General features: G+C 39.2%; 1 protein-coding gene across 1 annotated transcript in view; it reads right to left on the bottom strand.

Moving 5' to 3' along the window:
• Positions 1 to 362: 362 nt before the first annotated feature.
• The window catches only part of Dkk2 (dickkopf Wnt signaling pathway inhibitor 2), a 96,832-nt gene continuing 73,066 nt past the window's right edge, over positions 363 to 24,128 (bottom strand). Inside the window, exons 2-4 of the mRNA XM_006970367.4 lie at positions 7,294 to 7,444; positions 6,066 to 6,221; positions 363 to 2,624 (exon numbers count right to left, since the gene is read on the bottom strand). Coding sequence (XP_006970429.1) covers positions 2,374 to 2,624; positions 6,066 to 6,221; positions 7,294 to 7,444 — 558 coding nt within the window. The 3' untranslated portion in view covers positions 363 to 2,373. The remainder of the gene's footprint in view (positions 2,625 to 6,065; positions 6,222 to 7,293; positions 7,445 to 24,128) is intronic.

The following is a 24,128-nucleotide window of genomic DNA, read 5'->3' as shown; positions in this document are numbered from 1 at the left end:
TAGCAATTTCATAGGATACAGAAATGAACGAATACACTAAACATACTAGGTCTCCATTTTGGAAAATTTCTCCTAAGAGAGAAGATTGTATGGACTATGGCAGCTGTCTTCAAGTGTATTTGAAGAACTTTGTGGAGAATGAATGGATGAAATCACAAGTGGGAGTATGTTGGTTTAACTTTATAATAGCAATTACAGCCATTTTGTCTTGGTAACAATGAGCTGGGCCACCCCGTGGTGCTGACATTCAGATGACTCCCTTTCAGGCTGAAGACTCATCCCACAGCCAGTTGAAACTCTAAGAACTAAGGATTCTGTGAGCATTTTTCCCCATAGGAAGACACAAGGCACTTTGCATTCAATTTTTTGAAAGAGAAAAATTTAATATATTTTATCTTATTATACATTTCCCCTAAATTACAAAGTCGACAGCTGCAAATATATTCTGCTACAAAGCTTTCTGTAAGAAACATCTCTATAAGAAAATACATCTCATTAACATTTCCTGTAAATAAATTATTTCAAATAATAACTTTTGGGAGGGTGAATATAAGGGAAATAATGGGGGAACTAGATTGTGTCATTGCTGTGTAGGAAATTCTGACCCAAATGTTCCATTCTCACCTCACCAGGCTCGTACAACAAATTTTGGCTTTTGGATACATTAGCGTATGATTTTTTGCTCTAGGATACATATGTGGAGCACAAATCATCATCATCTGGGCAAAATGCATGTCGGAACCTGAAACTCCTAAGGGGCTGTACTTTGAGATTGCACATGGGATTTAAGTAAAGCAAGAAAGTGATGTGGGTATTCAAGACCTCAAGTGATGGCATGATAACCTTATGTTTTTTCCGTCTTTTGTGCTCTATACATAATATTTAGAGCTGTGTTAAATCACAAAGTAGTAAAGTGGTTTCAGAGAATTTCTGTAGATTGGAGATATGTTGATTTCACTTGTTATTGCTTTTAAATTCTCTCAATAGTTGCAGAAAATAGAAACAATGTCTTTGGTAAAGAAATTCTATTGAAAGGCTAGTGTAGAAACTTCTGAAAGCATCATCATTTCAAAGCTTAGGGGGGACATTGGTTCTTCCTGTATTACTTGGTGTAAGAGAGCCCACTCTTTAATGGCCTCTCATATTAGATTTTACAACCTCAAAACTATGAAGTATTTTGAGGCTAGGGAGGGCAAGTTTCACTGCACTGAACTCATTTGCATGGTAAGTATTATGAGGAGAACAAACTCTATACAGAGCTTCGAGTTTGCTTGTGGAGCCTCTGGTGTCAGCCATAAAAATTCAGCCTGTGCTTCAGACATGTGAAATTAAAGCCTGGAAAAATGATGAGGTTTCCTCCACTTCCCCGCTGTGCTCCACACAGTACAAATATCATTCAAGTCCCTAGTGTCAGCCTCACCCTACTGGTCTCTAGCTATGCAAAGATAAATGAATTTAGCAGTCTAGTTCTATCACGTGTAGGGTATGTCAAAGCTTTGGCAAAACAATGGTTACTTCATTATTCAGTTCCCCACATGTGTTGGACATCTTTAATGTTTTTGCAATCTGTGAAAATTCTGCCCTGTGCTTGTACCACACAATTAATAGCTCTAGCTTAGATAGTCATACATTTGAAACACAATGCCATTCCTTCACAATGCAGGATCTGTTTGTGTCTTATATCTGTCTTCATTAATTCAGGTGAAATTAAGTTTTGGAGAAAAGAAATGAGTGGTATGAGGAGACACGTGTTTATCTTTTTCTAATGTCTAAAAGACATGCCAGTGTCTTGAAGTGATATGGGAAATATTGACTGCCTTTTTCTCTTGTCTACCAAGGCCTTTATTTGAGAAGTCAAAGCAAAGTTCCAAATTAAAAGGTGCTTTTTTGTGATGCAAATTAATGATGTTGCATATTTTCACTTCCTGTTTATCTTCTTTTCCATGTTTTAGAAATTATCTTATGTCAAGGGACAGTGAGAATAATTTATTAAACTATAACTTTGAGCAGAAATATGGCTTTAGATTATTTTTATAGCCACTGCCAGTCTGAAGAAAATGTCCGCTCTAGCTCAAGCCAAACTCTTGGAAAATCCCATGGCATTTGTCAGTAATTTCCGTGGTGTGCTTTCTTTTAATAATAGCATTTTCACAAATGTGTACATTATTTACATAAACAAGTTGCATAATGGAAACACTGGTTGTGCTTTGGTTTTCACTGTCTCGACTTCATTCAGTCCCACCTCTCTCTTGTGCTCCAGATTCTTACCACATTCCTCATTCTTCTGTGTTCCAAACTGGATTTTTCCATCATGCCATAATGCATTAAATACACAAATTCACAGTCTGATAGGGCTAACTTTCCCAGTGTCTGTCAGATCTTCTGGCACACGTGGAGTCTGGCTTTGGAGGAGTAGGTAGCATCTTTCCACACTTTGCAGGACAGGCCCTTTGCACAGTCACACCTCTGGAAAATCTCCAGCCCGTGAGAACCTTTCTTGCGTTGTTTGGTACAGACTTCCCCCTGATGGAGCACGGGTTTGCAGATTTTGGTCCAGAAGTGGCGAGCACAGCAAAATCCATCAATGCAGTCTGATGATCGCAGACAGGGGTCTCCTTCATGTCCTACAGAAAACATGAGCATAAAGGAGTACACAGTGCTTGAGAGCAATTTCTCCTTTACAATCAGAATCACAGGAAATGCTTTCACTTATATTATATTGCATTATATGGCCACTGATAATGAAAAGTTTTGGATTCCTACCAGTTTGCTATCTCTTTATTCTCATAAGTTTGCTTTTGTCTCTTTCCATTTTCTGCCATCTGACTATGGCATTTGTCGAACAGCCAGACTGTGTTCATTTTCAATTTGTCATAGTCTACTTTTTTCTATTTTTCTCTCTCTGTGTGTTAATGTGTGTAGTGTACATACATGCATGTTTTTTGCTTGTGTGTGAGTGCATGTATGGGGGGGTGTGGAAGCACGTGTGTACATGTGAATGTGAAGGACCAAGTGTGAAGCTAGGAAGTACCTTTCATCATTCTCTCATCTTATTCTTTGAACCAAGATCTCTCAGTCCAAACCAGAGCTAGCGGATATGGCAAGATTTGCCAGCCAGCTTGTTAAAGGGATCTCCTGTTTCAGTTTTCTGAGACTGGAATTACAGACAAGCTGCCACGCCTCACCTCGTATTTATAGGGGTTCTGGGGATTGAGACTCCTGTCCTCGAGTTTGCATGGCAAGCAATTTAACCCTGGAGTCAACTCCCCAGTCTACAGTCTAACTTCAGATATTTTCCTGATGATTTTTCACGTACGGGGTGAATTGGGGCGGGGGGGGGGGACTTGGTTTCAAACTAATTAACTTGCTGTCTTTTCAACAGGCCTAAACAAAGCTATGACTCAAGAAAGCTGAAATTTTCAGGGACTCTTGACACCATTTATCAGTTGAGTCCAGCTGTGAAAGCAGAATTATTAGCACAGGTTATTTAATACAGAGAATTGGTCACATGTGTGGTGGTTGAACTAAGAATTATAAGAGATGGATCAGCTGCAGGAATTTACTAGCACATTTAGGCCAAGAGACCCCCAAGGAGCAGGTGATGTCAGCATCCAGGGGCTCGATTCACTAGCCAGAACCTAACAGCTCCACCTGGAAGCAACTGGAGACTGAACGAAACACAGTCACACTAGAATACCAATGCAGGCATTGAGAGTAGAGAGTGGTTTAGAGCCAGCTAAAGGCATCTGACAAGGGATGGTAGGAAATACAGCCTACAAGAAGCTGTGAGATAGAACAGAGCCAGCTGAGCTCAGAGCCATCAGGCTCAGGAGCAACCAAGAACTTGGTTAAAAACATGTGAGATTCCAAATCGGGTTAGTGTGTGCACACACAGAAAGATTAAGTCACCAAATAGCACCCTCCCACACACATCTTGGCTGTATCGATTTGTGTTTCAGTGTAAGGCAGGAGTTGTCAGACGTTTGTGTTAGTTGCCCAGCTAAAAATACATTAGGGTTCTGAGGCTAAATGATCTGTTACAGCTACTCAGTTTTGTGATACTGTAAAACTTAGCCATAGAAAAAGTCTATATGAATGGGTAAGTTTGTGATTTTATGAACCGTTATTTAGAAAATCCAGTGATGCAGATTAGGTTCAAAATCTGTCATGTGACTACCTGTGGTCTAAAGGATTCTCTAGCATCCTTGATGTAACTACTTCCACTGTAAAATTTTGATGCAATTCACTAGCCATGCAATGTGGTGTTATTTTGTTTGTGCTCTGACAAATAAAGCTTGTCTGGAGATCAGAGTGCAGAGCTAGCCACTGGAGGCCAGGCAGTGGTGGCGCACACCTTTAATCCCAGCACTTGGGATCTCATGCCTTTGATCCCAGTACTTGGGAGGAGGAAACAGGAAGTGATATGGCTACAGGGAGAGGGGAAGTGATAAGGTGGTATGGAGACAGGAGCTGGGCCCCTTTTGGTCTAAGGATTTGGCAGAGATAAGTCTCTCTAGTGGCTGGCTCCTTTACTTCCCTGATATTTCAGCATTTACCCCAATATCTGACTCCAGGTTTTTATTAAGACCAATTAGGATTCATGCTACAATGCAACACAAGATTTCTAGTTAGATTGGTAGATTTTGAATAGTGCTGTAATGTAGATATCTAATGGGATGAGGAAAGACAAACATAATGGCAATTATATAGGAATTTAATGAAACAGAAATAAGAGGTTTGGGAAATAATTCAGGGTCTTGATAGGTAAAGCAAAATAATAAAAGAAATTACTTGTCAACATCTTTAGCATTATACATGTGACCACTATTGGTCCAAGCTACACCAGTGGGTCAGATCTTGTCCAGGAGACTGGCTCTTTAGAAGATGAAAACGTGGAGAAATGGTTGTGTGGTGAGAGAAGCTATGGAAATAACAAGTTTAGGAAAGGAAACTAGGTTTTCACATCATGGATTCCCAGAGCACCACAGGTCATCAAAAATTCTCAACAACAGGGAGATTATTTATTACAAAATTCTTGAGAACACTGGGCATTTTTAATCATGGACATCTTGAAAGAGGAGTGCTTCACAGATACACATATAAAAAGCTCCTTTGAGTATAAGTATATTTCATGTATTCAAAATTTTACTATTAGTAAAATAATTTACTATTACTAAAATAATTCACACTATTCAAGCTTGTTATTGGTGAGTAAGAGGAAGAAAAGGACTTTATAATGATGCATCACTCCACTACAAACCAACTGTTCCTCATAGGTTGGCTATGATAACATGTCATATGATTGCTTAGTGATATCTGCTTCCTGAATCTGCAAAGGTGAAAAAATTGGCAGAATTTAATTGCCAGCAGCAATATTTCCTCATGCATTTCCCACATGTTTGGACCATACAAGTTTGTTTAGAAGGTTTATTCTCAGTTTTCATATGAAAAGAGAGGCATGCTTAGAAAATAGCATGGCAGGTCAGGCTACTGCCTTTTTCATAATATATACTTTTCAACAATTCTATGAAATCTCCAGCATTTTCAAAATTAAAAATTAATAAACTCAGTTTAAAATTGCCCATTAATGAACATTTTCATAATTTTCTATGGATTCATAGAACCAAAGAGAATTAACTATCTATGTGTGGTGGTTGGAAAGAAAAATGGCCCCCAAAGGGAGAGACACCATTAGGAGGTATGGCCTTGTTGGAGTAGGTGTAAGTTTTGTTGGAGAAAATGCATCACTGTGGACATGGGTTTTAAGGTCTCATATATGCATAAGGTACCACTTCCTGCAGCCTGTGAATTAAGATGTAAGAACTCTCAGCTCCTTCTCTAGCACCATATCTGCCTGCATGCTGCCTTGCTTTCTGCCATGATGATAATGGACTAAACCTCTGAACTGTAAGCAAGCCACCACAATTAGATGATTTACTTTGTGAGAGTTGCTGTGGTTATAGTGTCTCTTCACAGAAATAGAAACCCTAAGACACTATGTTTTCTTTTACTTCTTTATAAAAGAAAGAAAGAGTAAACAAACATGCAAGTAGAGGGAGTCCTACCTTTTATATGAGACATCTTGGTGTGTGGCCTTCCTAGATTCTGCCATCCCAGGTCATGGTTGGAATAGTGACCATGGTTCCGATCTCTATGCCGAGTGCCATCCAGAGCTGGAATATGAGGGGTCAGGATGCTCTCAGTGACTGGGATGCAGATACCTGGAAATGAGATTGTAAACAGATCACTATAACTGGTGATATAACCTGTAATGTTCATCCTGGTCTGTGTTAGGACATTTATATCTGTGTATAGACATTTATGTGTCTATTTCTTAATCTACCTACTACTATGTATCTATCTTTTTTATCTGTTAGTTCATTCATTCATTCATTCACTTACTTATTAAGGATAGAATAATTTGGCTCTGGAGCCAAGCTTCCTAGATCTGAATTTTTCCTTTTCAAGATCAAATGACATTTTGCAAAGAACAACAAAGCAGAATGAATCTCATCAAATTATTGTAAATATATGAAAAGTACTTAGAATAGTGACGTGGTGTAGAATTAAGTCAGTGTCCACTGTTTCTTTTTTCAAAAGTCATCTGACCAAGGACTTGTCCAAGGTCCTTTTTGTTTATGAGCTAAACAATCTCAATCCAGCCTACCCACTTCTCACATGGTGTGAGGTCTTTGTCTGCCCCTTCAGTTCCTCTTTAAGATATTCACAGTAGGTTTATTCCTAGAGACCAGAGAAGGCATGACAATATGAGCCTGACTGTGTCATTTTTTATGACTAATGCTTCTAACCATGTTCTGCAATTATTTAATCAAGTGTCTGTGATTGTTTTCAGTACATTATTAGTGCTGAATAGATGTTTGCCTGTCAGCTCATTAGGCTTGAGTGCAGCCAGGCTGCAGGTGGACCAGCTATCCCCTCACCTACTAAGGATGCCCCGGGACATCTTTAATATAAGAACTATAATATAAAATTCCTGTGAATCTGGTCAAGGGACTCACAACTACATTTCTTGTCTTGGTATTCATGTGTTTAGGAAACAGAACATTTTGTGATTTTGCACACAACACTGCAATTTTGCAATAAGAAATAGCCAGACCTCAGGAAGCCTGTTTGGAAGGTGACTCTGGTATCTAACGCTACCCAAACACTCAAAGCCTCCCAGTCCCAAAAGGCTTATAACTCAGGAGTCCGGATAAAGAAGCATTAAATCACCTTAGCACAAAGCCTTCTGAGAAAGAAAGAGGCTGTCTAACACTTGATGAGATCTCTTACCATTATTGCAGCGGGTACCAGGGCAACACATGCCATCTCTATGGCATCGTTTCTTTTTCCTCCGACACACCATACAGGCTGATGATCCTTGGTGGGGACTGTGACAGTATCTTCCAACTTCACATTCCTTATCACTGCTGCAAGGGTAGGCCTGTCATCAGATAGGACAGCAAAGAGAGAAAGGTGTGAGGTCCTTGGACACTGAGAAGGCATTCAGGCAGCAACCTTAAGAGAAACTCAGTCACATTTGCAGGGCCTGAATGAAATACACCCTAAAGTAAAAAAGCACCTTGAAATTAACATGCCCTGTGCATTTTCACTGGCCACCTTTATACTGCATACTGGCAGGCACCTGCCGTGAGTGACTCCGGAGGCTCACGAAAAGGTAACTGTTGAATCGCCACTAATTGCAGAACACACAAGCAACCTCTCACTCCATTCCCACCTGCTATTGAGAGACAAGGAAGAGTAAAATGGACAAATGATTGTGCTGATCGGTATCTGCCCAGAGAACAAATACATCTAAGAAAAACTCACAATCCCTGCCTGTGAAAGGTAAGGAGAAACTGTTACAGATGATCTGAGAAACAACCTGTCTGCACACAACACATCCCTGCCCCTCCACCCAAAAAAAAATAAAGGACCTTGCCCGAATCCCTACTTTCTCTACAGAGCAACAGCAGTGTCCGCATAACCAGAAGGATGCTGGACTTCAGTTACTGAGAGTTCTCAGGAAGCCCAACAGGGTATCCTCTCACGATCTCCTTGCAGCAACTATAGCAACTATGTCTTCAGTTTGTTCAGAAAAAACAGGTTATTAATGCATTTCTCCACAGTAGTAAGTCCTGAAAACTACGTGAGCCGTGTGTGATAGTAACTCAAAAGATCAAAGTCAAATACGGACTCCAGTTACATACAGCCTGCCTTTTGGAAGTTCTTGGAACATTTGACATGTACACATTCAGAGACTGTGATATCATACAGCACACTTAGACTGAGCATTGAGATAGGTTCCCCACCCCGACCCCCTTTTTTTTTAAAACAAGGTCTAATTACGCAACCTATGATTGCTGGAACTCACCTTAGACCAGATTTGTCTTGAACCTTAGACTTGTGACAATTCTCCTGCCTCTGTCTTTAAGTAGTGGGATTATGAGCAAACATTACCAGGCCTGGCCTCCTTTTATTTCATTTTTCCAATTTTTCGAGAAATACATTAATTTTTAACTACAAATACAAATCTTATTTTTGAAAACTTTGACTTTTGCTTTGAAGTGTGCACAGATGATATAAGGATGAAACTGTGGATAAGATGTTTGTGTCTCTAAAATAATTATTTTGGTTTGGGTGTTTTCATTATGAAATCCCACTTGATGTCCTAACCCCACACATTGCTTATTTCCTTTATCCTCTCTGTCTTCCTTCCTCCCTTCATCCCTCCCTTCTTTCCTCCCTCCCTCCTCCCCCCTTTCTGCTCTGTATCTGCCAGGTATGTCTGTCGCATCATCTTCAATTAGAGACAGGAAGTAGAGATGAAGTTTATGTGTGAGTCTGAGGGAAAATGGATTTTATCACCATTACAACATCTTATTTACCCTTGAAAAAGTAGCACTGGGAGCCACTCACTTGCCTTTGAAAGCGATTTTAAATGATTGCCCAGTGGCAGTGTGCCATGAATCCATAAGATGAATTTGTGCTATCAGTCCACTTTACGATTCCTAGGTTGACTTTCAAGAATCTGAACGAAGTTGAATACACAGTAGTGGGATGTTTTTCAAGAACCCAAGACTGAAGAAAACCAAACCAATGTCACTTCCCGCCTGGCCTTGCCACACTCTTGCCCCCAGGAACTTTGCCGTCTTCCTATTTAGAGTCATTAATTTTAATTGAAACACAATTCACATGTTTCTGATTCATTTACATTCATTTCATCAAATTGTTTTGCAAGAAACATTTGATGTCTTACAAGTCTTTCCTTTCTCAAAAATAGGACATGTTCTCTCGTCCGAAATAAACATGTGCTACCTAAAACATCATGTGCTGTTCACAACTCAGCAAACTCTCACACAGTTCTGACAAGAAGTAACGCTGGGCTGCATTCATAAAGAACAGACCGCATTGGAGGAACAAGCTGATTGCTAAATTTAGTTTATTTATCTGGAAAAATATTCTTAGGTTGAAGAAACAGTGACAAAGGCAAAGACAGTATTTGGGATGTTTTTGAAATGTTATAAATGTTCTGTGCTTGGGACTGAATGCCCATACCAAGATTCTAGAAGGAAAAGTTTCAGAATTTGAAAGCGATGTTTAATAATTTTAAATAAAAATATAACTTCTCCAAAGCTCATAAAACTTTTGGCCACAGTAAACTATATGAAATAAAATATATGAATATGAACACACATATATTCTATAAATGTTTTCAAAAAAGGGGGCATAATAAATTGAATGAAGTGAGTTTGAGAGAAGCAACTGATCTTAGGAGACATGCCTTGCTTTCAAAAATCAGTGTCCCCAGCACAGGTTTACTGAGGCATAAAGCCTTTTTAGCCTGATCATTATCAAGAAAACAACATAAACTGTAGACCTAACATATTAGTGATACATATGTACCAGCATTGGTGCATCACATTTCAGCAATTTTGATTCCCCCCCCCCCCCCCGCCGCCCCCGGAGCAAGCGCTCTACCACTGAGCTAAATCCCCAACCCCACAATTTTGAATTTTGGACAAAGGTATTTCAGCACTACCATGAGGGCTCAGTCACGTCATTTCAGAGGTGTTCTTTTGTGTTTGTTTTTCTATTATTAAACTGTGTCACAGTAGGAAAGCAAGGGGAGACATGCAGACAGAGAAACAGGAGGCCTGATGGAATGATGGGCATAGGAGTGATTGAAAGGACTTCTGGTGAGAAAAATATACATAAATATAACTGCCACTTAGGAACTTTCACAAGAGGATCTTTACTTCCCGTTACGTTTGGTCTCGAAAGGTTGTCACTTGGCTCCCACTTGAGGGTAGCGTTGTGGTTAAACATAGAGCAAGCTTAAGAGCCTTAGCCAAAGTGTCAATTTAAAGTTAATCACATGCTCGCCTGGTACTTGTTTTAGAGATTTAAAAGTAAAAGGCAGATATGTTTCTTACTACAGCAATTAATAACAGTGGTGTTTTCATGGCTTTCTTGACTTGGTCTTTAGGTGAAGAGACTAGATAACCATGGTATGTGAGGACCAGTGGCAGTCTACTGGAACACCAATAGCCAAGTGTAAGAGCCAGAATGAGACTTGCATTCTCTCTCCACTAACTACTTCCAGAACTGATTAGAAATCCCATTTTGTCAGCATTCACAATCACTCACTACCCAGACTCAGGCATGGTTAGGATGTAAGTTAATTAGGGGCACCTAAGAAAAGGAGATGATTTGCCATAAATTAAGAGTGTATAAAAGCAGTCCAGAATCAGGCCAAAAAACAAAGACATTTGTTTTGCTTCTTTTTAGTCTAAATATAAAGTCACTTCTATAAATAGCTACACCAGTGATCATTATAACCATGACAGGAGCTTTAAAAACAAAAGAGTAAACACATTGGACACAGATTGAATTAAAGTCTATCAGAAACCAACATTTCTCCTTAGTATGAAGAGTTTGAAGTCCATTTCCACCATGCTAGTTTGGAATAATTATTTATAGTTTTAGCATTAAAGTGAGGAAAAGACATTATGTAACTTTTAGAGATAAATAGTATGCTCAATGGTAGAGAATTTGAGTGTGCTGAACTTGCCATGGCATCAGGCCTGGGATATCAGAACCAAGAGCATGTTATGGGGAAGCTTTCACACCCATAGAGATGAGGTTGTGCATTGGTGACCTCTGTGCTGAACACAGAGATTGTGAAAGTAAACTTGCCCACATTTTTCTAATGCCAACAGCCTGTCCTGCAGCAGCTCTTGGAAATTCAGAAACCTGTAGGGAACCACAGCCGAAGCTATAACAATGATTCCAGTTCCTGACAACAGTTTTAACTGATTGTAAAGCAGAGTTATAAGCAGAAGCCTGCCATGCAAATAATGACAAATAGAATTCTAAGGAGCAAAGCAAAAAGGAAATGTAGCCATTCCCTCTTATTTGAAACAATTAAGTCCTTTCCCCCGCCCCCCTCACTTATTGTCAAAACTTGCCCTCACTTATTCCAAGAGTAAGGGTCTATTAATTCAGTTTTACATATAGGATTGAATTTATTATTGTGTGTGGTTTTTTTTAACTCCCCATCCCTTTGAAATGTAACCACTAGATCAGTTCTCTGAAATCATGAGGAATATTGCTTCAGGTTTCTCTACAACATTGACCAACAAATAGACCTTTGGCCACAACCGAACCTCCCACATTCTCAAAATAATGATATTTTTCCTGTTTGATGATGGGGGTTGGGGGTGGGAGAGAAAGAGACAGAAACATCACACATTGTTCATGTGGGATGGCTGGCCACCCATCCGGATTCTTGCAAGATCGACCTACTTTCGTTGTTGTTTTAATCTAGACAATCTTTTGTCCCCTTGAGCACTGTTTGTAACAAGCACGGAAGTTGGCTGGAGCCAGGAAAACGTCATCAGCTGGGCAGGCAGAAGACAGCCTGTGGGGGTTGGGGGTGGGGTGGGGACAACCCAGCTGTGTGAATGAAAAACATTTGAGTGGATAGAGGGCGTAACAGCGGACGGAGGGCTGGGGGTAGGAACAGATCTTGGGGCTCTGAGGTCAAAGCAGAGCAAGGCTGGCCGTCACACATGGGAAACCACAGCCTTTTCCTAACTTCTTAGAGGAAAGGTTAATTTCCCAGGTTATGACACTCCACCTGGTAGATTTTTGTTTCTTCGAGTATATAAGGCACACTACTGCCAAGACATGCATTTCAAAACTGCGTGGGAAACCTGCACCACGGGAGTTCTGTGTGGACGGTACCCCAGTCTGGCTATGGGCAAAGTGCTCATTATCTCCTCTGTCCACTGTTATCTCTGGGTAAAGCACCTTTGAGGACTCATGAGTCAGGATGGGAGGAATGAGCAGTATTAAGTTTGAGATAAAGAATTCAGATTCTCGTGGTGCTATGAAAGCCCGGGTTCTTTCAGACAGCTGTCTGGCTCTGCACTCGGCAGTCGGCCGTCACTGAGCCCAGGTGGACAGACTACCAGCTATCTCCCGGGTACTTCTAAGAGCTAGATCTGTAATCTGCAAATGTGTGGCTGGCTACTCCGAAAATACGCTCTTACACAGTCAACATCTAAAATTTGTCAACACGTGTTTTTTTGTTTGTCTCATTAATATAATGCTTAACGTTAGATATTTTGTTAACATTAACTTCCCAGTAATTTAATATGGCTCAATAAAATAGATAAAAAAAAACAGTATATTCATCATAAAATTAATTGCAGTGTATTTTCCCCTGATCACTTCCCCTTCAATTAAATATTGTGGCTCACATTTAGTTAAATTTTGAAATGCAGAAGTCATCATCACAACTTTGAATGCTTTGCTTCCAGATTTTCCATGATTTCACTTCAGAATTCAGGATAGGGGCCAGCAAGATGTCTCAGCCTCTATGGGCACTTGCCACCAAGACTGATGACCTGGGTTCCATCCCTAGTGGAAGGAGAGAACAGACTCCCCCAAGCTGTACTCTGACCTCCACATGTACATGTACGATATGGCACATGCACACCCATTCACACATATAATAAATAAATAATAAATGTGGCAAACATTTTTAAATGAATGATAACACAATGAGGAAAAATTTTTTAGAGAGACTATTAAAAATAATCATTCTGAGATCTCCTGAGTAAACTGGGGTGGGGGGGATATAGAGGGTAGGGTATGGGAAATGAGAACATAATGGAACTGGATGGTTGAGCTGGAATAGGGACAGAGCAGGGGAGCAATGAAAGAGCTATCTTGATAGAGGGAGGCATCATGGGGATAAGGAGAAACCTGGTGCTAGGGAAGTTCCCAGGAATTCACAAGGATGACCCCAGCTTAGACTACTAGCAATGGTGGGGAGAGGGTGCCCGAACTGGATTACCCCAGTAATTAGATCAGCAGGTACCCTAACTGTCATCATAGAGCCTTCATCCGGTAACTGATGGAAGCAGATGCAGAGATCCACAGCCAAGTACCAGGTGAGCTCCAGAAACTCCAGCTGAAGAGAATAAATAGGGATTCTATGAGCAATGGGGATCAAGATCATGATAGGGAAACCTACCGAGACAACTGAACCAAGCTAGTGGGAACTCATGAACTTTAGACCAGCAGTTGTGGAGCCTCCATGGAACTGGACTAGGCCCTCTGCATAAGCCAGTTTTATACCTTGGACTGCTTAAAGGGCCCCTGGCAGTGGGTGCATGAACTGGCTTTTTGGAGCCCATTACCTATGGTGGGACACCTTGCACAACCTTGATGCAGGGGGAGGGGCTTGGACCTGTCTCAACTGAATGTACCAGGCTTTGCTGACTCCCAAAGGGAGGCCTTACCTTTTCTGAGGAGGAAATGGAGAGTAGGTTGGGGAAAGACTGGGAGAGGGGGGGAGCAGAGGAGGAATGAGAGGGAGATCTGTGGTTGGTATGCAAAATGAATAAAAAAAATTCTTAATAAAGAAAAAAATAAAAAAAAAACATTCAAGTCAAAATTTCAACCAGGTAATACTTGTCTGTAATTCTAGCAATAAGGAGGCAGAACAAGAGGATTCCAAGTTCAAAACCAATCTTGGCTACATAATGAGTTCAAGGCCAGTCTGGACTATATGAGACCCTATAACACACACACACACACACACACACACACACACACACACACACACACACAAATACATAACATTAAAATGTTTAAGAATTTTTTTTTTTTTTTTTTTTTTTTGGTTTTTCGAGACAGGGTTTCTCTGTGTAGCTTTGCGCCTTTCCTGGAACTCACTTGGTAGCCCAGGCTGGCCTCGAACTCACAGAGATCCGCCTGGCTCTGCCTCCCGAGTGCTGGGATTAAAGGCGTGCGCCACCACCGCCCGGCCTATGTTTAAGAATTTTGCCTATATTTCCATCTATAAAGTGTTAAAAGATGCGTAACCTCAGATGTAACTCCAGGCAATTTCAAGAAGAACCATGGATGCTGAGGATCTGGAAGCTAATTTAATTAAAATAATGTGTGCTTCCGGCATTGCTAGGAGACACAATCTCACAGGAAACTCCCCGATCCTCTGGCTCTTATACTCTTTCTGCCCCCCTCTTACACAATGTTCCTCGAGCCTTGGTGCAGGAGTTGTTTTGTAGATTTCATCTGTTGGAACTGGGATATGCAGCTGTGCACTTTGGTTGGACATGGTTTGGCTGGTCGTGGTTTTATATAATTCTCTTTCTGTGTTAGAATGAGATGTTTCATGGATGAGGGTTGAAGACTACACTTATATCTGAAGATGTGGAGCTATCCCACAAAGTCTCACCAACATAACAGCCTGAATATGAGATGAACAAGACAACAATAGACGTGCGGAATTGGAAAGGGGAAAGACCACAAGGCTGCCACTTTACATAAGAAACCACAGGACACCTACAGAACTACAGGACTACAGGAATGCTCAGAGTGGGAAAATATAGTCTTCCTCCAACTAGTTACCTAATACTGAATGATCACACTCGAAGCATAAATACAGGTGATGTTATACAGACTGAGGAGGCTGTATTTGAGGACATATATGTATACATAGATGCATGGACAATAATCAATAAGAAAGAAGCCATGAATTTGTAAGAAAGCAAGGAAGGGTATATGGGGAGGCTTGAAGGGAGGGAAGGAAGTGGAGAAATGATGTAATTATATTATAATCCCCCAAAGAAAAGAAAACAGTGAAAAACCAACCAAACAATGACAAAACAGCCACTGGATCAACATGACTGAGTCTACATTAAATTTAGTTTCCTAAGAAGAATAAAAAAAACAACTTAGGCTGTTCATCCCATTACATATATTTGTTTTAAAGAAAAGATAGAAAGTTGAATTTTGACACAAAGGTTACAAGACAGGAGAATACTTGCTAATGCTGCCTGGGTTATTGACTAGGAATCATGGATTTTTTTCTAGTAGCTTGGAAATACATTAGTTCCCCAATTAATTCAGAAAGTCCCACCAAGTCCCAAGAGGAAAGGTTAATTCTGTAGAATAAAGACTAGGTAATCTCTGGCTTGTTGTGCTCCACTCTGTCATTTTTCTAAAATGTCTTTTGTATTTGAGATTATAATAAAAATGTATCATTTACCCCCTTTCTTTCTCTCCCTCCAAACCCTGGCATATAACACTTCTTGTTCTCTTTCAAATTCATGGCTTTTCTTCATTGATATTGCTGTGTGTGTGTGTGTGTGTGTGTGTGTGTGTGTGTGTGTGTGTGTACATATATTACTAAATATAACCTGCTCAGGCTGGATAATGGTACTCATACAATACTCACATGTCTTCAGGGCTGACCACTTGGTATTGAATAACTAATTGGTATGCTCTTCCCTGGGGAAGATTATTTTCCAGCTCTAGCATTTCTTAGTTGCCTGATGCTCTTTTAAGCAAAAGAGAGATTCTAAGAAACTGTGTGAACACATCTCATATTCTCCGCTGTAGCATACATTACCCATCATGGAGTGAATGGGAGAACTAACTTTTCTGTCTGGTCAGAGAACTAACGGAAACCTAAAGGATGCAGTTTACCTGGATCTTCAATTTTTTTAAAAATTTTTTCATCCTTTCTCCCCTCATTATGTTTAGCCATTCCCTCTCATTCAAAATGTATAGAGCAAACTGCTCCTGTCTGTGACAACAGCAGTGCCTCAGCATGTGCACAGCTAAAGAGTCCTGTGTGTTCCGTGTGTCTATTACCAAGTCCTTTATAACCCAGTGACTGCCTGAGTATAATTATCCAGACTTAAACAGAGCAGTAAAGTGCCCAACTTTAGGTTCTCTTCAAAATGTCTGGTTGACATCAATAATAAAAAAAAATGTCATCGTAGTCTTACAAATTTGCCTGATTTCATGTCTTTAGAAAAATATTATGGTAAAAAAGATTTTATAATTGTACTATTTGAATTATGCCTCCAGATTAATTTGTTTCATGACTCTAGGAGAAGTTGGTAAGTTGCATATGTCCCTTGATAAAATGGACATATTTCCCTAACTTCAGCAATGCTTACCTGCTTACTTAATCATGAGCATTCCATAGATTGCCTTTAAAAACTACGTACTCATGGAATTTTTTCAGACATTTTATTTCTATTCTAAGATTAGATGGGGCCCAGGAATGTCTTTTAATAAATTCTGTTCTGATGAACACACAATAAGGGAGGATATGGGAAGAGGCATGGCTTCAGAGATGTTGCATAGATTAATGGTCCATGTTTTAGAGGTATCACACAAATGGCAGCAAGCTAGACAAGTTATGAACCCAACCCCTTCTCCAGACAGACAAGGGTCTAAGTGGGCATTGTTTACATGGCAACAAGGGGGGCTAAGAAAGTGACCTACTGGCAACAACTATTTCCAGAAAGGTTCATTTTTATTCCTAGTACTCATCCACTGTGCTTGAGGGAGAGCTTGGGAATTTCTAGAACTCTATGAAAAGTAAAGGAAGAGAAACACACACACACACACACACACACACACACACACACACACACACACACACACACACACACCATCGTGCTGTGGAAGAAGACACTGTGGACTCAGAGCTGTCAGCACATCCATTATTGCTCCATTGTTCCATATCCTCATGTGGTATACACCTGTGTCATGTTGGCAATGCATAACTATGCAGCTTCCTTTGTATTTTATATCCTGAGGGGAGACACAAAACAAATAGCTTTCGTCCTCATACAATATATGAAAGACAGGTCATGTGAACATCCGTTAGTTTGTGTGCTTAGTATGGCATTTTTCATTTCTCAATGAAAGGTGCATTTATATTTAAAAGTAGATATTTAGGTGGATATGAAAACATATACTATTAACTTACTGCTTTAAAAAGACTTTCATGATAATAAAACAGACCAAGGTTGGTAACTATTTCTGTAACTATTTTCAAAATATAAATACTTGGTAATTTAAATGTCAAATATGTTGGTGACCAAATGTTTGCTTACATTATCATGAATTTAAAAAATGATGACATGACAGTGCTGTGTTGTATAATTGCATACATGAATATGTGTGTGTAGAAATCCTATCAAATTATCTCAGGAAATGTACCAAAGAAATATAGTTTACCCATGGGAAGGTAGACAAGGTTAATACTGAGAATAGAAGAAAAGAGAACATTTAGGTTACATGTAAGCTTTTAAAAATATTTTATAATTTGCACTAGATACATGCAGCTCCAATTATAATTAATACAATATCTTTAAAAAGCTAGTATTTGAAAATTTAAAACAGAGTTTCTTAAGTTATGCCTTATGTTTTTGTTTTAGGAAAAAACAGTTTTCCTTAATCCAAAGCTTCCTACAAGAGCTTCAAGTAAAGGCTCCCCAAGAAAAGTGTTCTGAATGAGTTCATAAATTTCACCTTCTTGGAACAATAAGACTTCAATTAAACATTCAAAACATATTATCACAAGCATACATATATACACAATGCATTGCTCTAACAATTGCTTAACTGGGCTAATGTTTGTTAGTATCTTGGCTGATTTCACTTGATACAGAGCAGTCAAATGGGAGTACCTCTCTAATCTTGTTGAATTCTCTTTCATTTCCTCCAGGAATTAGGCCAGACGAATTCAAGTAGCCACTGGCTACATTTTATTCTAATTTTGAGGAAACAGCTGATACAAGCAGATAAAATTTGAAAGACTGCTCATTTCTGGTCAAAACGATGAAAAGAAAGCCCAGAAAAATACCTAACTTAAGGCACAAGAACTTTTTCCCATATCTGTTAAGAATGCTATGAGTAAATGCTGAAAATGATAAACGGTTCCTATAAGAGCTTAGAGCCTGTAAAGAAGATGACACACAATGTTTATCCCTCCAGGTGTGCCAGTGTGGAGAGGCAATGACTTGAGGAGAAGCTCTCCCAATGTTTATACAGAGCATTACAGCAAGAGCCAGACTCTGCAGCTTGCATCAGATTGCACTGACTGAGAAACCTTTTATTACTAACACAGGGCAAAGCTGTGATTCACCGTTTACCACGGGGAAGTCTGGGAAAAGCAATTAAACCAGAACTAGATCTCTAGCCAAAATATAGGAGCATGTAGATACCTTGTTCTATCAGCCACAAGATGGAGGACTAGAATAAGCCACTTGCCATTAGGAAGAGAAAGAAATGAAGCTATCTCATATGATAAGAATTTTACCCGCCTTAGTCTTTTGCAATTTCAGCCTGATGCCTGAATTTATGGTGTTTACAGAATACATCCTGGTATCTCCAGTCTGTCCTGTGTACCTTGTTAATGAAGGCAGAAACGATCCCACATAGCAACCTATGCACAAGACATGCAAAGTACACTCACTTTGTCCATCAAATCACTTCTGAGTTCCACAATCCAAGACAACTGTGAGTGTTTGAAGCAACTTCAGAGTGTCAACTTCTTGCTAGGGTAAAAGCCTCCCAGTGGAGGAGTGCTTGACTTTCTGACAGATGAAATGTGACAGTGGCCAGGGGCATTTTTTTTTTTGAGACATTTTAAAGATGACCGAGTGAAAAAGCCTTAGACTGGAGAATAGTTTCAGTTTCTGATAATAACAATAATACTAGCACATGTTATTTATTAAAATAAAGCACTTTTCCAAAAAAGTCAGTATCTCAATATACATATGGACTTAGTTCTCAGTCTCATACCCCTATGAACCAATTTAAATTCTTACTGTGTAGAAAAAATGAAGGTCAGCACACATGAGGTAAGGAGATACGTGTCTCCAGAACAATATGGTATAGAGACATCACTCACTGGGTTAGCATCAGTTTCTATGAAAAATTTCTTTCAAAAACTTTGGAAAGGAAGGAAATCATAAGCCAGATGATAGATGTTTTGGGTTTTGGTGACCCTAGTGTTCAAATATCAGCCTCAGAAATGTGGTACAGCTTGTGATGACATTCTCAATGTGTTAGTAATCCCAAAGAGAACATACTGAAGACATTGGTCCCCCCACACCACCCACATCCCAGGGCCTCTGCTTTAGTGTGGTGACCCAAACATTCTCAGTAGAGCAAAGGGGGTCAGAATATTTGTTACCAGCTTAAACGACAAAAAGAGAAATAATGTTTTGGGTGTAAGTCATTTTCCCCTCATTCCATTGGCTCTTTCTGTCTGGGCAAAGAGTATCCTCCTCTGTATTTCTGCAGCTTCTATTTGTGGGCCCCTGGGCATTACTAAGGACCCCCAGATGTACTGGCATCGAACTCTTCTTAACACCTCCATGTCTGACCTTACATTCCAGCAGCCTTTGCAACAATAAAACAAAGTATGGGGTTTTAAAATGTGAGTACAGGAGAAGGCAGTAAGGAAGAAGTAGAGTGCAGCTAAGAAACAGGAGTTCCCACAGGAATAGAGATGGGCTTGCATTGCCTCGAAACAACCATAGTGCTTCCCTTACCGGCAGGAGGTTCATGAAAAGGGCAAATGAAATTTTTAGACAACAATGCTAGGGTCATTCTAAAAATCTTTCACTTTAAAAAAAAAATTTCACCTCGTGCCATACATTCAAATGTGTCCAGAGCAATATTTAGAATGCTATACAAAATCTGTCCAGTGTTGTTTGATCATTTTAGCCAAAGAAGAAGAAAGCTATATTACAGTTAAGATTCCCAGGAAACATTTGTTCTTGGCTTGGTGAATCTGGTTTCCATCTACCTCCCTAGAGTTTGTGTCCTGCACTCCAGTTACATGGGCTTTATGCATATCCTCTAGTCAACCCCATCCATGGCTCTCTGTTTAGAAACACATTCTTTCTGCCAAGTACACCTTTCCTCCATCCCATTTCATCATTAGGGTATTTCTAGCTCGTCACTCAAAGATTACATCAACTTACTTCACTTTTGAGCAACTATCCAGGTTGAGTAGCCACCTCCAGTGGAGAAGGATTTGACAGTTATATCACTGATATAGGGTGCTTATCTGTACCAGGACACAGAGCACACTCTGTTGAGTTCTTTGTCTATTTTCTTTATATTCTTTGAATAAGGACAACATTTTTTTTAATCTCCATTTCCGCAGTTACATAATATTTGGAATGAATTCACATCCCTCAACATGTCTTCTCTTGAATTAATGAGATTTTGTTGTAACATTGGTTAAAAATTTATAAAATTACATTGACAAAAGCAAATTTATAATCAACTAGGAATTCTAATAAGAAAAAGCCCAAAATGAGGAGGTTGTATGTATTTTCACATTGATATTTAAAGTCAGTCAAATCTTACTGAAACCATTTATAGCCTAGGAGACTCTCTCTCTCTCTCTCTCTCTCTCTCTCTCTCTCTCTCTCTCTCTCTCTCTCTCTCTCTCTCTCCCTCTCTCCATGTATATATATATATATATATATATATATATATATATATATATACATATATATCTTTAAAAAGAAAGGACATTGGATGATGAGATATTTTCTGTCTAGGAATTTGTCTACAAGTGCCTCACTGAGCCACCAACTCCCCTTTCCTGAGTGCTATCATTAATACCTTGCCTTATAGCCTTCCTAGTTTTCATGTATAAGTTATCTATAGTGGAAAGCAGAACTCTTCATTTCTAAGCAGCTGTAGATTGTCTCTACCATGAAGGTAATGATGCCCTGATCTCTTTCCTAATTGTCCTCTGGAAATGGTTAAGAGTTTTGCTAGGTTGGAACACTCACAGTGGATATTTCTTGGATAAGGAAGCTGGTTCCCTCCCACCACTAAATACTTCTATTGCTTCTTTGCTTTTGTTCTAAATATTGTCTTTTGATTATGTATCATTTGTGATAGTTTCCTAGTTAGCTATCACCACTATGGATTGTTATTGCAAAGAAGAATGTAACCCAGGATAGCATCCTCCAAAATTTTAGTGCTATACAGACCTAAACAAAAGGGCTCTCCAAGACTCTCATTTTTGCAAGAATCAAAATTCTCATTTAACAACTAATTATAATACTGAACAAATTGATTTCAATAAGATAGATCCCTATCAGACACATTAAATTAGTTAAATATTATTTGTGTGTCAGCTCTCACCAAACATTATATATATATATATATATATATATATATATATATATATATATATATATATATATATATATATAAATAATATATGTAGTGTTTATAGGTCTTGAACAAAATGCTTTTTAGATAATTTCTATAATTCTTGTTCATATGCCCCTCAACTTCCATAATCATGCCCATATTTATTGGAACTTTATTCCACAAGTGTTAGGTCCTGCTTCTAAATTTAATAGCATACAGAAATTTGCAAAGGATTGTTTTCTGCTTTGTCTGAGTTCATATTTGATACTTGGAGAAAGATACTATGAGACTATTTGCTGGACAAAGGGGTAAGAAATAAAAACTCTGCCTTCTAGGTTGAATGTGTCCTACACAGACAATAACATTCCACACAGAATGTCAGTCTGTTTTGAAAAGGTTGAACACTTGTAAGGCTCCTGTGCATTCTGACTGCATAGAATAGACCAGAGTGTTGGAGTCTCTAATTCTGTAGGAAGAGGAAAGACTGTCACACCTGGGCACAACAGGTATCAGGCAGGATGGATTACATCTGATTACAACATTTCCTGGGTTTAAACGCGATCACCAGAACTTCATTCATACAAACAAGTCAAGTTGTTTCCATACTAAGATTAGATGAAGTGGGTTTTTTTTTTTTATTATTAGTATAAAACCCAACACTAGCCAGGCTCCTGTCTGAGAATAGATCAAAAGCATAACAATCCGCTTGCAAACTGCTTTTCATCTGCCCTCCTGGAGCACAGCACTGTACATGCTGATCAAATGCTGACTGGGCTTAGAAATAGGATGGATGGAAATGCCAAGACAGTCCCTGAAATCAAACCACTCATCCCGTAGCAATGAGAACTGGACTTGTCTTTTCATTACTGACAGATCAGAAATCCTTACAACTTTCAAATTATGCTTCCAAGAAACATTAGAATGTCTTTCTTATACAGAAGCCATTAATAAATATCAACAAATTCAATTCTAAAATGTCTAGTCTTGCTTTCTGGAAATTATTCCAGTACAAAATGTGGATTTCAAAATACAGTTCCACAGAATGATCAATTCAAGGTGTAATCAGCCTGTTACTTATTATAAAACAATAATTAATATTTAACAGCAACTGTTCATAGACCTTTTTGTCTTCGAAGTTAATACTAACAAATTAATTATCTGTCTCAAACTACCAGCACGTGTTTGGAGAACTCCAAGGACTTCAGCATCCATGTGTGTCATTTTGTCATGTCTACAGTGGGATCCCTCTATGGTTAGATATTAATAAACATTCTTGCATGTACGCAGATGGAGAAGCAACACACCCACATCGCAACATCTGGCTGGCTCCATGCTGAATCCTCAACTCATACCCACTCTAAGGCAAAAAACATGTTGGGAGTGATAGAGTGGTATGGTTTTCATTGAAGACAAGTTTAGCTGAGAATAATAGAGAAATTGTCTGGGAATTTGGGTGCATAACCTGGGTGTGGTAGCAATGAGCTTTTCCCATTTCTTACTAGAGTTCTGTAACTCTCCACGTAAACTCAGCCCAGCCACAGATCCTGAAATCCACCATCTCACAGGCCAAAATGTCTCCTCCTGCTAACAGATGCCCCAATCACAAAGCTTCACTGCAGACTGCTCCTATTTCCATGAGACCTTGACAATAGCAAGGCTCGGAGACTGTAGATATTTTACAGATGCGCCTTTCACAAAATGATTTCACAACTTCCCTGGACATTTTACTGTGTGAGTTACTTTATAGAAAAATACAAACTCCAATCTTGATTACAGACTACAAATGTTAATTGTAATCAGTTTTCTTTGTTGATTTCTAAGCTTGTGAAAAATTATTAGTTCCCTTTGCTATATATAGAAGAACATGAAAAAAAATTATTGCTAACTCTTAGTTTTGGTGGTGGTGTTTTGGTTGTGCTTTTAAAGTTTGTTTCTTTTAAAGATGTGGCTGAAGTGTTTGAGGATGAAATAATGATAGCAGTGAGCTAAAAATGGTCAAAACTGCAGGACCAGTATATGAGGGTTCAAACACACTATTTCCTCTATTTTATGTTTACTAGAAATTTCCATAAAAAAGAAGTTGTGTAAATATAGACAAAAAGTGAAAATTAATCTAAACTCAATAAACCCCATACATACCTCACATAACTTGATTCCTGCACACAGAGCCTGGGCAGAATCCTTGGGAATATGCAATCAGAATTGTCCCTTGGCTTCATCTTCTACTTGGAGAGAAGGCAACCTTTGAAAGGCTGTGTCAGGCTAGAAAGACTTTTGATCTTAAAAGAAACTCCAGAGGTTCCAGAATCTGGAACATTCACACTATATAGAGATAGTTATGAGTTAACTGGGCTTAGATATTGATATTCTCAACTCTACCTAGAGGCACGGGACTATAATCCTAGTTACTCAAGATGCTGGGGTAGAAGGATCGAAAATCTAAAGTTTGTTTGATTACATACTAAGTTCAAGATCAGCATGGGCAACTTTGTGAGACCATGTCTCAGAACAAATAGTAAGATTTAGAGGTATAGCTCTGTGACAAAGTATCAGCCTGACATAAACAAATCCCTGGGTCCAATCCCTTGTGCCGAGAG

Source organism: Peromyscus maniculatus, chromosome 6, assembly GCF_049852395.1.
Source record: "Peromyscus maniculatus bairdii isolate BWxNUB_F1_BW_parent chromosome 6, HU_Pman_BW_mat_3.1, whole genome shotgun sequence".
Taxonomy (NCBI): Eukaryota; Metazoa; Chordata; class Mammalia; order Rodentia; family Cricetidae; genus Peromyscus; species Peromyscus maniculatus.
Note: the sequence above shows the minus strand (reverse complement) of the source record. Positions and strands in the feature narration are given on the sequence as shown.